The following is a 13453-nucleotide window of genomic DNA, read 5'->3' on the forward strand; positions in this document are numbered from 1 at the left end:
TACGTGGACTCCAGCATAGGAGCAGGCCCCGGGAACATCCTGGTAAGGCCAGGGTGCACCAATTCCAGAGCCAGGAGCCCCCGTCAGCGGGGCCTTCTTGTTCCGCCCTTTCCAGGGTTACTAATACACAGAAGAGTGATCTTGGACAGTGAAGTCAAATGAATACCAGAGGAAGTGACCGCTAGTACTCAGAGAAGTACTGAGGAGGGAAAGAACAACAAAAAATCGTTAAGGTACCTCTCTGTTGTGTATGCTGCACAGCGAATAAAACATTTTGTGTTAAACTTTAGAAATTACATTTTAAAACAAGATTCCCATTAAAACCACACACACCACACACATACACACAAAATGACAATGACAAAATAAAAATACCATATGAATACTGCAGGAAGGGTTCTAGGTAATTCCACATCAACCCTGGTATCAGGTTCTTGAGCCCAGCCCGTGGCTAAGTGCGAACACACTCAGGATTAGTGTCTCAGGCACAGGGGCCCTGACTCCAGCAACCTTGAGGTTAAACTGTTATGTACATTCTATCTACATGCGGATACAGTATTTTAAATTAGGAGGCAAGCACACGTGTAAAAGTGTTACTCTACCAAATATCCGGAGATGGTTGGAGGACAGAGAACAGTTAATAAAAGAAAAGAGCTATATTACCTGTTTGGGAGATAATATAACCTGGCTTATAGTTCTTTAAATTAAAACAAATTGGTACAGAAAGGAAGTGTGATCCAAAAAATATTACTAAAACAAACCAGAGAAATTTTCCATTGTCCAACATGTTCCTAATACAGGTCAGAATTCATAATGACTTGGACGGTCGAAAGGAGAATGCTAACTTCTGGAAAGGAAAGCCCTGGACATTCTGGGTAGGTGTTTGGCACCCACAATTTCACCAAAGAAGAATGCGGTTTCTTAATATCAGACCAAAGTGCAAAGCAATATAAATTAGAGGCCAAGTCTTCTCTTGATGGTCGATTTACTTCTGCAAAAGACTGTACGTTCCTTTTATATGAACAATTTACATCCGAAGCATTAGATTTTTTTTTTTTCCACTGCTGGGGGGAGGAAATGGGCTTCTGTTCTACTGGAGGTGGTGAAGCTAAGGTGTCCTTCTCAAAGTAGAGGCCGGAATCGAAGGTGAGAGATGTTGGTACTTGGGAGAGTTAGGCTGCTTTGCATCTACCCAGCGTCTAGAACCAATTCCAGCTTCATAACTCAGCTGCGAAGAACTCCCTTAGGCATTTGGTAGCCATGTAGCCAGTAGTTCAAGACTAGGAAACCCTGGGGAAACAAAATGACAAAACAAAACACAAAGGGAGAATGGGTGGATATTCTGGTTAGACGTGGGAGGAGACATACACCGCAGCCCATCCGCATCCACACACACACTTGCACACACGTAACACGTTACTGATTTTCAAATATAATCCACATCAAAAATAAAAGCTGCAAGATGTTTCGAGTGTACTTACATACCAAGCATCGTATTTATTTAAACCTCACAAAAACCTTAGGAGGGAGAAACTATTATACCCACTTCACAAATAAAAGAACTAAGGCTCAGGCACATTGTTTAGTTCAAAGCATTAGCCCATTAAGTGACAAGGCATTCGAAGAGATGACTGACCCTATCACTTACGTCTTTCATTGTTTCCTGCTAAAAAATTATGCATGTAACAAAATATGCTTAATGTCAGACTTTATAGTTAGCATAATCTTTTATGACATCCAAAGCCTAAGAGGGCTGGTCTCATAGCTGCCTGAGAGAGACGTCATCTATCATTGTGAAACAAAAATATGCAAAAACTGGTAAATAAAGTATTCGTTCTAAATAGAATGCTAATAATCAGAAACTACTTCTTTTTGAAATAAATCATTTATATAAGGACAATATAATGCAGGGGGAAAGACTACTAAAGGTTATTGTTTTGACCATGACCGTGAGTCAGGACACTTTTTAATCACATTCTCTACACTCACCCATGTATATAAATATGTACACACACACACGCATGCACGCACGCACCTAATACTTATCATTACTATGTACAATACAGGCTGACATTTTCTATTCTAAATTTCATCAAAACAAAGTGGATTAAAAATGAGTTCACAATCACTAATGGGTCACAACCTTTCCAAACACAGCACTAAACCACTGGCCTAGAAGATCTAAAAGTTACTTCTATGTCTAGATTCTCTGACAAAAAGTGAGATTTTTTTAAGCTTATACTTTTTTTAAAGGAACCTTTCCTAAAAGGTTGTCAATTTTCGTAAAGATCAAGAATCCTAATAAGCCTTCTCAATGAGTTCAAGAGAGATTTAATTTCATTCACCACAGCTTTTGCAGGAAGGGTCTTTAAGAGTATTATTTTTAAAACATGAACATCCACAGATAAGAAGTAGGCACCCCCCAAAACTGCTGGTGGGAAGGTAAACTGATTTAACCCTCCCGGTAAGTGACATGACTCTAGGCACCAAAGTCTTTAACATCATACCTTTAAACCTGACACGCTAGAATTTTATCCAAAGGTAATAAAGCAAAGATTTAGCTAAAAGAATGATCACGGCAGTGTGTTTTGTAACAGCTAAAAGCTGGGGGAAAACATACCTATAGAACAGGGCCTATCTAAACAACTGAATATTATTTTGCCATTAGGAATGGTGAATTAGACAAATATTGACATTACAGACAAGAAACAAATTACAATGGAGGGGGGAAAAAGCATTTTAAGAACATGTACAGTTCTTAACCATACTTTTAGAAAGCCTGAAAGAATATCTACAAGGGAGTTGACAACGGTGAATCTTGAGTAGTTTATTTTCTTTTGGCTTATCTACTTATTCTAATTTCCTCATAATGATCTTATATTATCTTGTAATAAAAAAGAGAGCTACTGTATATATTAGCTCTTAGGAGTTAGTAATTTTAAAAAAATGACTCAGCAAATAAATCTATCACTAACTTTCCTGACATAGAAATACTCTTACCTTATATTTTAGGGGTGCATATTTTACTGCAAGGTTAAATCATCATTAGGGTAGTGTTTCTTATTATGCATAAATCTTACAGGATCACATGGTAATAATTTTTTTCATGTTACAATAAATGAAAAGAATTTGGAAAAGAGCAGTAAAATCTATAGAGCTGACTGCCAAGGTTGTCAAAAGTAATACACTTTGAAGAGACAAACACATTTGAGGTTTCGTTGCTTGTGCTGCTTAAAAAGCAGATATGATTTTTCCATTGATTTATAATTGTGGATCATAACAAGGGCAGTTGTTCATACATTCCCAAAAAGGGGTGGGAGGAGGGCCTGGAAGAAGTAACACCACAGTTTCCTTTCCACCACAGCCAGTGAGAGAAACACCAGTGGTGATTATTTCATTTCTCAACCAAAGAAATCTTGTTCCGGGGCCCTTTAAAGTAGTATGTAAAAGTTGTCCAATTTGTGTCCAATTTTCCTGTGTTCTACCATTCATCTATTAAATATGCCAGAGAGGAGGAACATACTATGGATGTCTTGGGTTTACCATATACCTCTCTAAACAGAATGTGAAGACAAACACACAAATCAAAAATACAAAAGAAAAGAAAAAGCGTTACACTTAGGTGGTTCTCTGATTCACCTATTCCCCTGAGCCTATCCATTCCAGGAGTTCAAACTATTGCTACAGTCACCCATGTCTATTTTATGTGCTTCTCGTATATGGAAAAATGAAAGCATAGGTGGGATGCAGCTAAAGCAATGTGTAGAGGAAAATGTATAGCTTAGAAAAGAATGGAATAAATTGAACAAAAGATGTGCGATGCTTCTACACTAAAAACTGCAATACTGCTTAGGAAAAGCTGAAGAAGACCTAAACAACAGAGAAATCTACCATGTTTATGGATTAGAAGGCTCAACACTTATTAAGGGGAAATGATCTTACAATTCAATGCAGTGCTAACTATAATCCCAGTAGTCCCTTCACAGACTCTGACAATTCAAAACTGAATGTGAAGACCTAAAGAATCTAGAATAGTCAAAACAATTTTTTTTAAAGTTGGAACAGTTATTACATACTATGGTATTGGCAAAAGGACAGCCACATAGATCATGGACTTAGAACAGAGTCCAGAAATAGACCTACAAACAAGTGGTCAACTGACTTTTGGACAAAGACGCTGAAGCAATTCTATGAGAAAAGGAAATTCTTTTTAATCAAATAGTGCTGGAACAACTAGACAGCTATAGAAAAAACAAGGCCAGTGTATTCTTCTCTCACACCACACACAAAAATTAACTCTAAATGATCAAAGACAGAAATGTAAAAGCTTAAAATACAAAACTTCTGAAACTATGCCGGTCCAAACAGGAGCCATTATCTACATGTAGCTATTTGAATGTAAAGTTAAATAAAGTATGATTCAATACAATTAAACAGTCAATTTAATTCAATTCCATTTTAATTTAAAATTTAGTCCCTAAGTCACACTGGCCACATTTCAAGAGCTCAACAGCCACAAGTGGCTACTGCCTACCATAGTGGACAGTGCACTTTAGAAAATGTAAACTAATGCAGGCCAGTCTTTGCTAAGGCTGGGCTGGGGTCAGGCTTTGACTACAAAGATGGCACAAGGGAGCTTTTGAGGGTGACAGAAATAGTCTTATCTTGGTTGTGGAGGTATTTTCAGGTAGACATTTGTGAAATCTCATCAAACAGTACACTTTAAATGAGTGCAATTTTTACACAAATCTTATCTCAATAAAATTGGTTTAAAAAAACAACAGGGGCGGGGCAGAGGGAGGGTACATCTAGGTGACCTGTCTAAGCAGGGAATAAATCTGTACCTGACCGTGCCAGTTTAGATACTTTATTCCAATTTTTTACTGACATTATTTTTATGCTTGCTGAAGGTGGCTGCAGGAATACACTATAGCTGTATTTATCCATTTAAGGGTAAATTCTTGTGTGGCCTCATAGAAAAAACACAAATATGTCTCTTTGGCATGGGTGCCACGTGCCCAACAAATACCAATGAGCGCTTACAATCCACTCGGGGTCTCCACTCAACACTGGAGCTCCACAATAAAAGGAAGTCCACGGCCTTGTGAGGGAGACAGGTATGTAAACCATTTCAACATCAAATGATAAATTAAATGAAATGAAAGGGCAAAGGGGGAGTGGGGCTGTCTAGAAGCCGTACTAACACAAGCAAGGGGAGGGAGACGGGGGAGGGCTGCACTACTATAGTGTAATTAGAGAAATTAAACAGAATTCAGCCTGGTTGGAGCACTAGGTTTTAGAAGGGAGTAACAGGAGTCTGGGCCATGGGGGAGGACGGTGAGGGCAGAAGGTAACAGCTAGATGCCGAAACTCCTGTCAGCTAATTGGAAGTAGCTGAACCTTGACCTTGAGAGCGACAGGAAACCAGTAAAGGATGGCAGAGGCAGGGCTTCAGATAATCTTAGTTGATAGCAGAATGGAGAGTGGGCTGAAGAGGGAGAGGAAAGACTAGGAGGGAAACCAGTTTTCATTTGGGTCCATTCCTCCCTTCCCTGTATTTTCTTTGGGATTTTTGGGAAAGGAGGATGAAGTGGGGAGGAGAAATCACTCAAGAGATCCTTGCCTTCTTCCTCTGTAATCCCCTATTATATCTATTTTAAGACTCCATTCAAGGCGCCTGGGTGGTTCAGTCGGTTAAGCATCCAACTTCGACTCAGGTCATAATCACGTGGTTTGTGGGTTCGAGCCCTGCGTCAGGCTCTGTGCTGACAGGTAGCTCAGAGCCTGGAACTTGCTTCAGATTCTGTGTCTCCCTCTCTCTCTGACCCTCCCCTGCTGTCTCTCTCTCTCAGAAATAAATAAAACATTTAAAAAAAAAAAAAAAAAGATTCCATTCAATGACTGTAATAACTGCCATACGGATTTTCCAACTTATGAAGAATCCATCCAGACAGAAGGCAGCAAGGCAGAGAGATGGTCACTATCATGAGAAGTAGTATGAACGCACCTGGGACTAGGAACATTAACTATGTATGTGGCTTATAGGTCATTACTTGCCACGTCCAGGCAGACACTGCCAACCTAGCACAGCACTTGTCCCTTGGGGTCCACAGAGGGTCCCAGAATCCTTCCAAAGGCAGCTCTCCAGCCAGGCACTACTGACCAAACTCAGCCAGATGAAGAAAAAGCTTATCTGCCCTTCCTGAGGCAGACCCTTGCTTTATCACTAATCGATGACATAGGCCCAAGACTGGAGGACACCAAACTTCTTCTTAAAGAGATGTGTAATAAATAGTTTAGATGTCGCAAGCCATATGGTCTCTGTGGCATCTAGTCAACTCTGCCAATGAAGTACAGAGGCAGCCACGACAAGATATAAACAAATGAGCATGGCTATTATCATAAAATTTCACTCACGGACACTAGAATTTGAATTTCACACAATTTCCATGTGTCATAAAATTGTACTCTTCTTTAAATTGTCTTCAATTATTTAAAAGGGTAAAAAACTATTCTTAGCTTGCTGTAGTAGCGGAATAAAATCAGGGAGTGGAACAAATTTGGACTCTGGCTGTAGCCTGCTGACCCTTGGGTAAGACAGACTTCCTGGACATCTGGGTTTTGGGCCTGAGTCTTAAGTAAGAAATATGAGAAACGATGGTAACTTGGTCATTTAGGGGCCCTATTTTTTCATCAAAAAGAATTTCACAATTCTGCACATAAACTTTCTTTACACTTTTAATATTTAATGAGCAGGAAAACATATAATGATAAAGAGCCACTAAGTGTTAAGTAACATTTTAAAATAAACATGAATTTTATTAATCACTCTTTACATACATATATACATAGTAATACAAACAGGTACAAACCAATTTATTCAATCTGTAAAGGTTAATGTGCACAGAATGTACTGGCCCCGTTGCAAAATTTTTAGAGTTGGAAATACCGCTCCAGTGAGCAGGGCCATCAGGTCCCAGGACACAGCCAAGTAAGGCTTTCATCCTCTAGACTGGACACCCTTAGTAACCAAAACATGCCATCAGCAATGGTCACAATGGCTCTAAGTCCTCCAGGGTACCTGCTGTGTCTAATGGATGAAGAACGGGTTTCAGGGATGCTCTCAACAAACACCTTTCTTTGATTCCTCTTCTAGGGGACAGTGGGTAGATTATAATGGTGGGCAGATTATTATGGGGACAAAGGGGGAAGTCTGAGTGTTTGGCTGATGGTGATTTTTTTTTTTTAAACAAAAGAACTGAAACAGCAGAAAGAGAAAAGGAGATTCCTACACCCCAAAACAAAATCTGAAGGACTCTGCCTGTGTTAAATTGACAGGACCTGAGAAATGATTTAGGAAAACAGTTTCAAAAAACAGGAACCACACTGTCTGCCCATGTGAAAACCCACAATAGGTAGGACTCTGATTTTGACCTTATTTTAATGTGACCGTAAAGATCTAGCCTTACATCCAAACTAGGCCAAGTCGACACAGCTAATAAACACTAATAACCACCTCAGTTCCATTCGATGGGAAACCCAAATCACAAAACTCCCGCAAAGGGATTAGCAAGATTAAACATGGAGGTGTACTCACCTGAAACGGGTAAAGTGCAGACTGTTATCTGGAGATGTACGTGTATGTTCTGGAGGGAGAACGGGTCTCGTTCTGGGCACTGGGAGGCACATTTAAGAAATCCCAAATCAAAATAGTGTCATCATGGGAGCTGCTGATGATCTGAAATTCATCAAACTGTAGCCGAAACACACGTCCAGAATGTTCCTGTGAAATGTAACAGCTTGATGAGTAAAAAGAGACCTTTACAATCCCTCATTTCTATCCGTGATCTGGCGCAGGCTGAAAATGCAGTTCCTTATCCAGGCTTCCTGAATGTTCCAGAGCTTACTGAGCTTTGTCCTTAACCCCAGGGACAAAACTCTGGCTTTTCCTGCTAGGCCTTTTCTTTAAATTAATCTTTGTATCTGAGATCCTGGCTTATTAATGTGTCAAAGAAGAAAAATGATGTGATCGCTTCATCAAGGATCTTGGAAAGGTAAACAACAATATTTAATACCCATTCTTGATACACTGTAAAAAGCAGAACCAGAAGGGTAGTGTTTTTAACATTACCATGAATATCTATTTCAACCACAGCCAAAATCAAAATTAATGGTGAAATATAAGAAGCATTCTCATTAAAATCAAGAAGAAAACAAGAATGTCCCTAACCATAGTTCTGCACGTTCTAATCAATGCAAGAAGCAAAGAAATAGAAATAAAAGGTAAAGCTACTAAAAAGAAAAATCTATCAGTATTTTCAAAAAACTGTCTCATTAATATAACAAAAGCAACTAGACTATTAGAAACAATGAGCCTGCTAAAGATGTTAAAACAAGATTAACATATAAAATTATTTTTAAATGCGAAAGCAATAATTCATACAATATAGATTGAAGAGAAATCATGTTAATAATACAGAAATGTACCGTATTATAAAAATAAAAGGTAACCAGATGCTGATATCAAGAACTCTCCCAAGGGGTGCCCAGGGGGCTCAGTTGGCTAAGCATCCAACTTCAGCTCAGGTTATGATCTCACAGTCCATGGATTTGAGTCCCGCGTCAGGCTCTGTGCTGAAAACTCAGAGCCTGGAGCCTGCTTCAGATCCTGTGTCTCCGTCTCTCTCTCTGCCCCTCCCCCACTCTTGCTCTGTTTCTCTCCATCTTTCGAAAATGAATAAATGAAAAAAAAAAAAAATTAAAAAAAAAAAAAAAAAAAAAAAGGAACTCTCCCAAATCTATAGGAAGGAAACCAATCTGCCTACAAATTAGGATGCCTGCTTTCGTATTTTAAGTTGTATTAATTAATGTTCCTTAGGAAAGAGCTCACTGTAATGTAAATATCAATTACTCTCTGATTTTGGCTAACCAAAATGAAAAATGCGTTTCTCCGAAGGCCGGCTAGGAGATCCGCAAGCTTTCCTGTGACACAGCTAGGCAGGTCCATATACAGGAGGCCACCCTCCGGCACAGGACCCACTCCCACTTCAACAGACTACGTACCACCAACGTGCGCAAACACAACGTGCTTGCTGGGGCTCGAGGGTCAAGAGCAGCTTGCAAGTCCCAAACTTTAATTTTCCTAGAAAAGAAGATTGCAGTTAGTGGAAAAGTTATCATTTTATATATTGTCGAGTACTTCCTTGATAGAAAGGAGTGCATCTGAACTGCTATTATAAAAGCTAGTGGAGGGGCGACTGGGTAGCTCCGTTGGTTCGAGCCTGACTCTTGCTTTTGGCTCAGGTTGTGATCTCGCAGTTTGTGGGGTCAAGCCTGGCATTGGGCTCTGTGCTGACAGTGTGGAACCTGCTCCGGAGTCTCTCTCTGTCTATTTCCACTTGCACTCTCAATCTCTCAAAATAAATTTTAAAAAACACTAATAAGCTAATGGAGAACAGGCTTATGTTTTTACAAATTATTTAAATGAATTACATTTGATTTGGAAAAAATAAGGACCTACACATTCTCAGAACTGCTGAAACCGTGAAGAAATATTTTTAAGGGAGATAAGAAAACAACTTCATGTTATCTAAATTCAGTTCCTGACTTGATAATCTATGTCACCAAATTCATTAAGCAGGGGGCTCTCTAGGGCTGAGTAGGTGCTGCTGACAGAAGCTAGGGCTCTCTGGGAAATTCCAAGGATACCTTTCTTCAAACGAAACAAATGCTGAAAGTTAATAATAGGAGCATAAACAGACCAACTAATCTATGAGTATATATAAGGTCACCTTGAAAGATTTATAGTTGCCATTTGCTCATTTAAAAAGCCATTAGGCTTTTTAAAGAGTATTTGTTCAATTAACCAAAAGGGGAAAGGAAATGTATCACTGAACGAACACACACACACACACACACACACAGGTTTAATTTCGGGCAAAGGCAAAGAACTGAATTCCTGCACAACCTAAGCTACTCCCAGTGTTTACAACAACGGTTAAAGGGGTAAGCACAGGGGTTACAGGGGCTCTGCTAGACTTGGGACAAGACTGCTCATCCTTCTGGGCTGGAGTGGCCTTGCTTGATCAAGCGGTACAGTTACAAGTGCCATCCACCAGCACACAGAAAGGACCGGGCACTGAGCTGGCACACACACAGCCGCTAATACACAGCACTCCTTTTTCCTGCAGACACGGTGACAGCAGTGCACTTAGGAACCTGAAATACGTACCCATCATAGGCCCCACTGACAATCCTCTTGTTATCAAACCGGATGCATCGGACCAACTCTTCATGTCCCTCAAGGACTCTTAAACAGGCACCACATTCGATATCCCACAGCCTTGAATGTGAAACAGAGCTCTGTGAAACAATTTCCCACACATAATTCACACCATCCCGAGTTCCTCCTATCTGCCCCATACATGACTTTCACTCTCTTGAACTTTTTTTCTATCTCATTCCCAGTCTACACTGTACACAGAGAAAGATATGCATGTACATTTATACCACTTGTATATTTTAAAGCACTAATTTGGGTAGAAGACTTACTTCTCATTGTATTTTCTTTTACTCAATTAGAAACCTTTATTAATCACATGCATGTATTACTATTTAAATAAGATCAACAAACAAGAAACTTCAGTTCTATTTAGTTCCTAGGCATTCTTTTGATGTCGAATTGATGAAACCATGTAGCCAAATGGTCTAGGAAGGATTTTTCTGGGGGAGATAGGGATTGCAGGCAGGAGAGAAGAAAAGGCATGTATGTGTGGGGGCTGCAGCGGAGGGGAAAGATACAATATTCACAGCCAGGGGGTTAGGCTTCCACCCCAGGCACCTCCAGCCTGGCGTCCATGAGACCCACTGAAGTTAGAACCAGTGGACCCGCATAATGGTCTTCCTTTCCTGATGAGGGTTAGGGATATCCCTCCTAGATATTACTGCACACTAGGGTTGTCCAGTTCACACGGTCACAGTAGGAGTCTCTCATTGGGTATATGAAGCATGTCAAAAACACAAACCCATACACTATGCTCAGCTTTTTTCTCGCTATATGATTTATAGGACAATTCTGAAAATGAAGATCTTTAAATTTTTCTGTCATCATTGATTTTTCTACAGTGTTCGTAAAAATAAATCTTAATGGCAAGCTAACATGTACCAAACAAAGTCAGCAAACTAATTCCGTAACAAGTTTTTCTTAGCCTCTCTACCAGTAGCTCTCACCATATACCCAATGAATATTTTACCACAGCCACCCTCAGCAAATCTTCTCTTCAGTGTCAGTGATGGCAGCTTCTCTAATCTACTGTGAGCAGAGCCATTCAGCACTGCCACTGACTCCAAAGTGGCTCCCCTCTATAAACTATAAAGGAATATACATTAGGGTTTTGTAAAATCCCAGAGATTCCAGTGAGAAAAGTTAAGGGCTGTTTACTGATGAAATATTAATATAAAGCATGATGGATATAAGAGAACCACCAAGACTCAGGTTCTCAACTGACTTCTATAATATCTTAAAACTTAAAATGATAAAGAAAACTTGCAGCGATTTCAGCTTTACTGCTGTTTTGTTCTCTCCTTCCTTCCTTCTTTCTTTTAAAACCCATCTTGAAACCAATCTTTATTTTGCTCCAACATTTAAGAATTTGGTTATAAAACAGCTATTAGCAAATGTCGGGACAATGGAAAAATGACTTGGGATCAGTAAACAGACATTTAAGGAAAGCTCTTAATAAAGTGTCTATGGACAGTCAAGGTTTATTAGAAAGCAAGGACCCTGAGTGTTGGGAAGAAAAAAAGGAGATGAAAACCTGAAACAGGAGTGGATGAGTCTGTAGAGCAGTCTTGGGTAAGACACAGATAAATCAAGTACATTCCTCCCACCTGCGAGTGAGCAAGACAGGAGCTTACAGGTAAGGGAAAGTAGAATCAGGCTGGGGCATCCTCTGTCCCGAGGGGCTGTGGTGTTAAGGGATCTCAGGTGGAGCGTATGTTATAAGATGTGTGTATCGGAGGAATCAGTTTGTCCACTTCGGTATGCAGGACCAAACAGATTAACACAAGTTACCTAGAGTTTTCGTACATGAAGTATCCCCAAAGGCGCTGAGTCTTTTGAACATCAAGACTGGGAGAGGAGGCAAAACTAGAGCAAAAATCAGCCTGCTCTGTCAGCACCCCAACTTCCACTCACCTTATGGTATTATCTGATGATCCACTAACAACCAGCCGATCCCTGTACTGGAGACAGGCAATGCCTCGCTTGTGCCCATTCAGAGTACGAACAAATTCACAGGTACTTGTGCTCCAGACCTAGAGAACCAATTGATAACATTTTAAGAATAAATGCAAAAAAGCCCTCTCACAATATACCTTTTTAAAAATATCAGAGCTTCTAAGAATGACCAAAAGACTTGATTATGAAATCTGGTTCAGAGGCTGGGGGACAGACTGGCCGGCATACAGTTTTCCTGGCTGCAGAGTGATAAAACAGGAATGAAACAGAGAGGGAAGCTGTGAAGTCTCCAAATCTTGAGATATTCACAGAGAGAACATCTCCTGGATGGTTCAGACATTCACTTGCCTGGAGGGAAGAGTGTGTTTCTGTGCCAGCTGACACGTCAAATCCAATGTAACTGATGTGAAAAAGTTTCACCTTTCACATCTTCCTCTTTTCCAGCATAGTTCCTTGAACAGCTCCATTTGTTTTGACACATCAGTCCTAATATTATGTATGTGGAATAAATAATCCCTCCTTTGTGAAACCATCTGCAAGGCTTAGATGTTCACAGACACACTTAATATATTACAAGCCAAAGAAGGAGATGCAAAGCAACCAGAGTGTCCTGAATTATTTTACCAGCTGCATTTGTAGCTGAATGGGATAACTAGATCTCCACATTCAGAAGAATGAAGCCGGACCCCTAACTCACACAATATACAAAACTATAACTCAGAATAAGCCAAAGGCCTAAATTTGAGAGCTGAATCTAGGAAACTCTCAGAAGAAAACACAGGAGTAAGTCTTTGTGATCTTGGATTAGGCAATGGTTTCTCAGACATGACAATAAGAGCATAGACAACAAAAGACAAAAATTGATAATCTGCACTTCACCAAAATTAAAGTTGTCTGTGTGTCAAAGAACATCATCAAGGCAGTGAAAAGAGAAGCCACAGGATGGACGAAAATATTTGCAAGTATCATTCACCTGATAAGGTACTTGTAATCAGAATATATAAAGAAGTTTTGTAACTGAACAGTAAAAAGAAAAAAGAAAAAACAAAAACCCCCAAATAATCCCATTTTTTAAGAAATAGATGTTTCTCCAAAGAAGATATAAAAATGGCCAATAAGCACTGAAAAGATGCTCAAAATCACTGGTCCCAAGGGAAATGGAAATCCAAACCAGAGACCCCACTGCGGGACTAGTAGCATGGCTGTGATAAACAA

The 13453-nt window shown here is 39.8% G+C and overlaps 1 protein-coding gene across 5 annotated transcripts in view; it reads right to left on the bottom strand.

The window, feature by feature from the left end:
* Positions 1-1016: 1016 nt before the first annotated feature.
* Positions 1017-13453, bottom strand: part of FBXW11 (F-box and WD repeat domain containing 11) — a 121785-nt gene continuing 109348 nt past the window's right edge. For all 5 annotated transcript variants that reach the window (XM_039235734.1, XM_039235731.1, XM_039235733.1 and 2 more), the window contains 5 exons: positions 12197-12315; positions 10232-10342; positions 9064-9142; positions 7598-7783; positions 1017-1290 (listed from right to left, as the gene is read on the bottom strand). In XM_039235734.1, coding sequence (XP_039091665.1) covers positions 7622-7783; positions 9064-9142; positions 10232-10342; positions 12197-12315 — 471 coding nt within the window. In that variant the 3' untranslated portion in view covers positions 1017-1290; positions 7598-7621. The remainder of the gene's footprint in view (positions 1291-7597; positions 7784-9063; positions 9143-10231; positions 10343-12196; positions 12316-13453) is intronic.

Source organism: Hyaena hyaena, unplaced genomic scaffold (genome assembly GCF_003009895.1).
Source record: "Hyaena hyaena isolate Hyena2069 unplaced genomic scaffold, ASM300989v1 scaffold_102, whole genome shotgun sequence".
NCBI classification, from domain to species: Eukaryota; Metazoa; Chordata; class Mammalia; order Carnivora; family Hyaenidae; genus Hyaena; species Hyaena hyaena.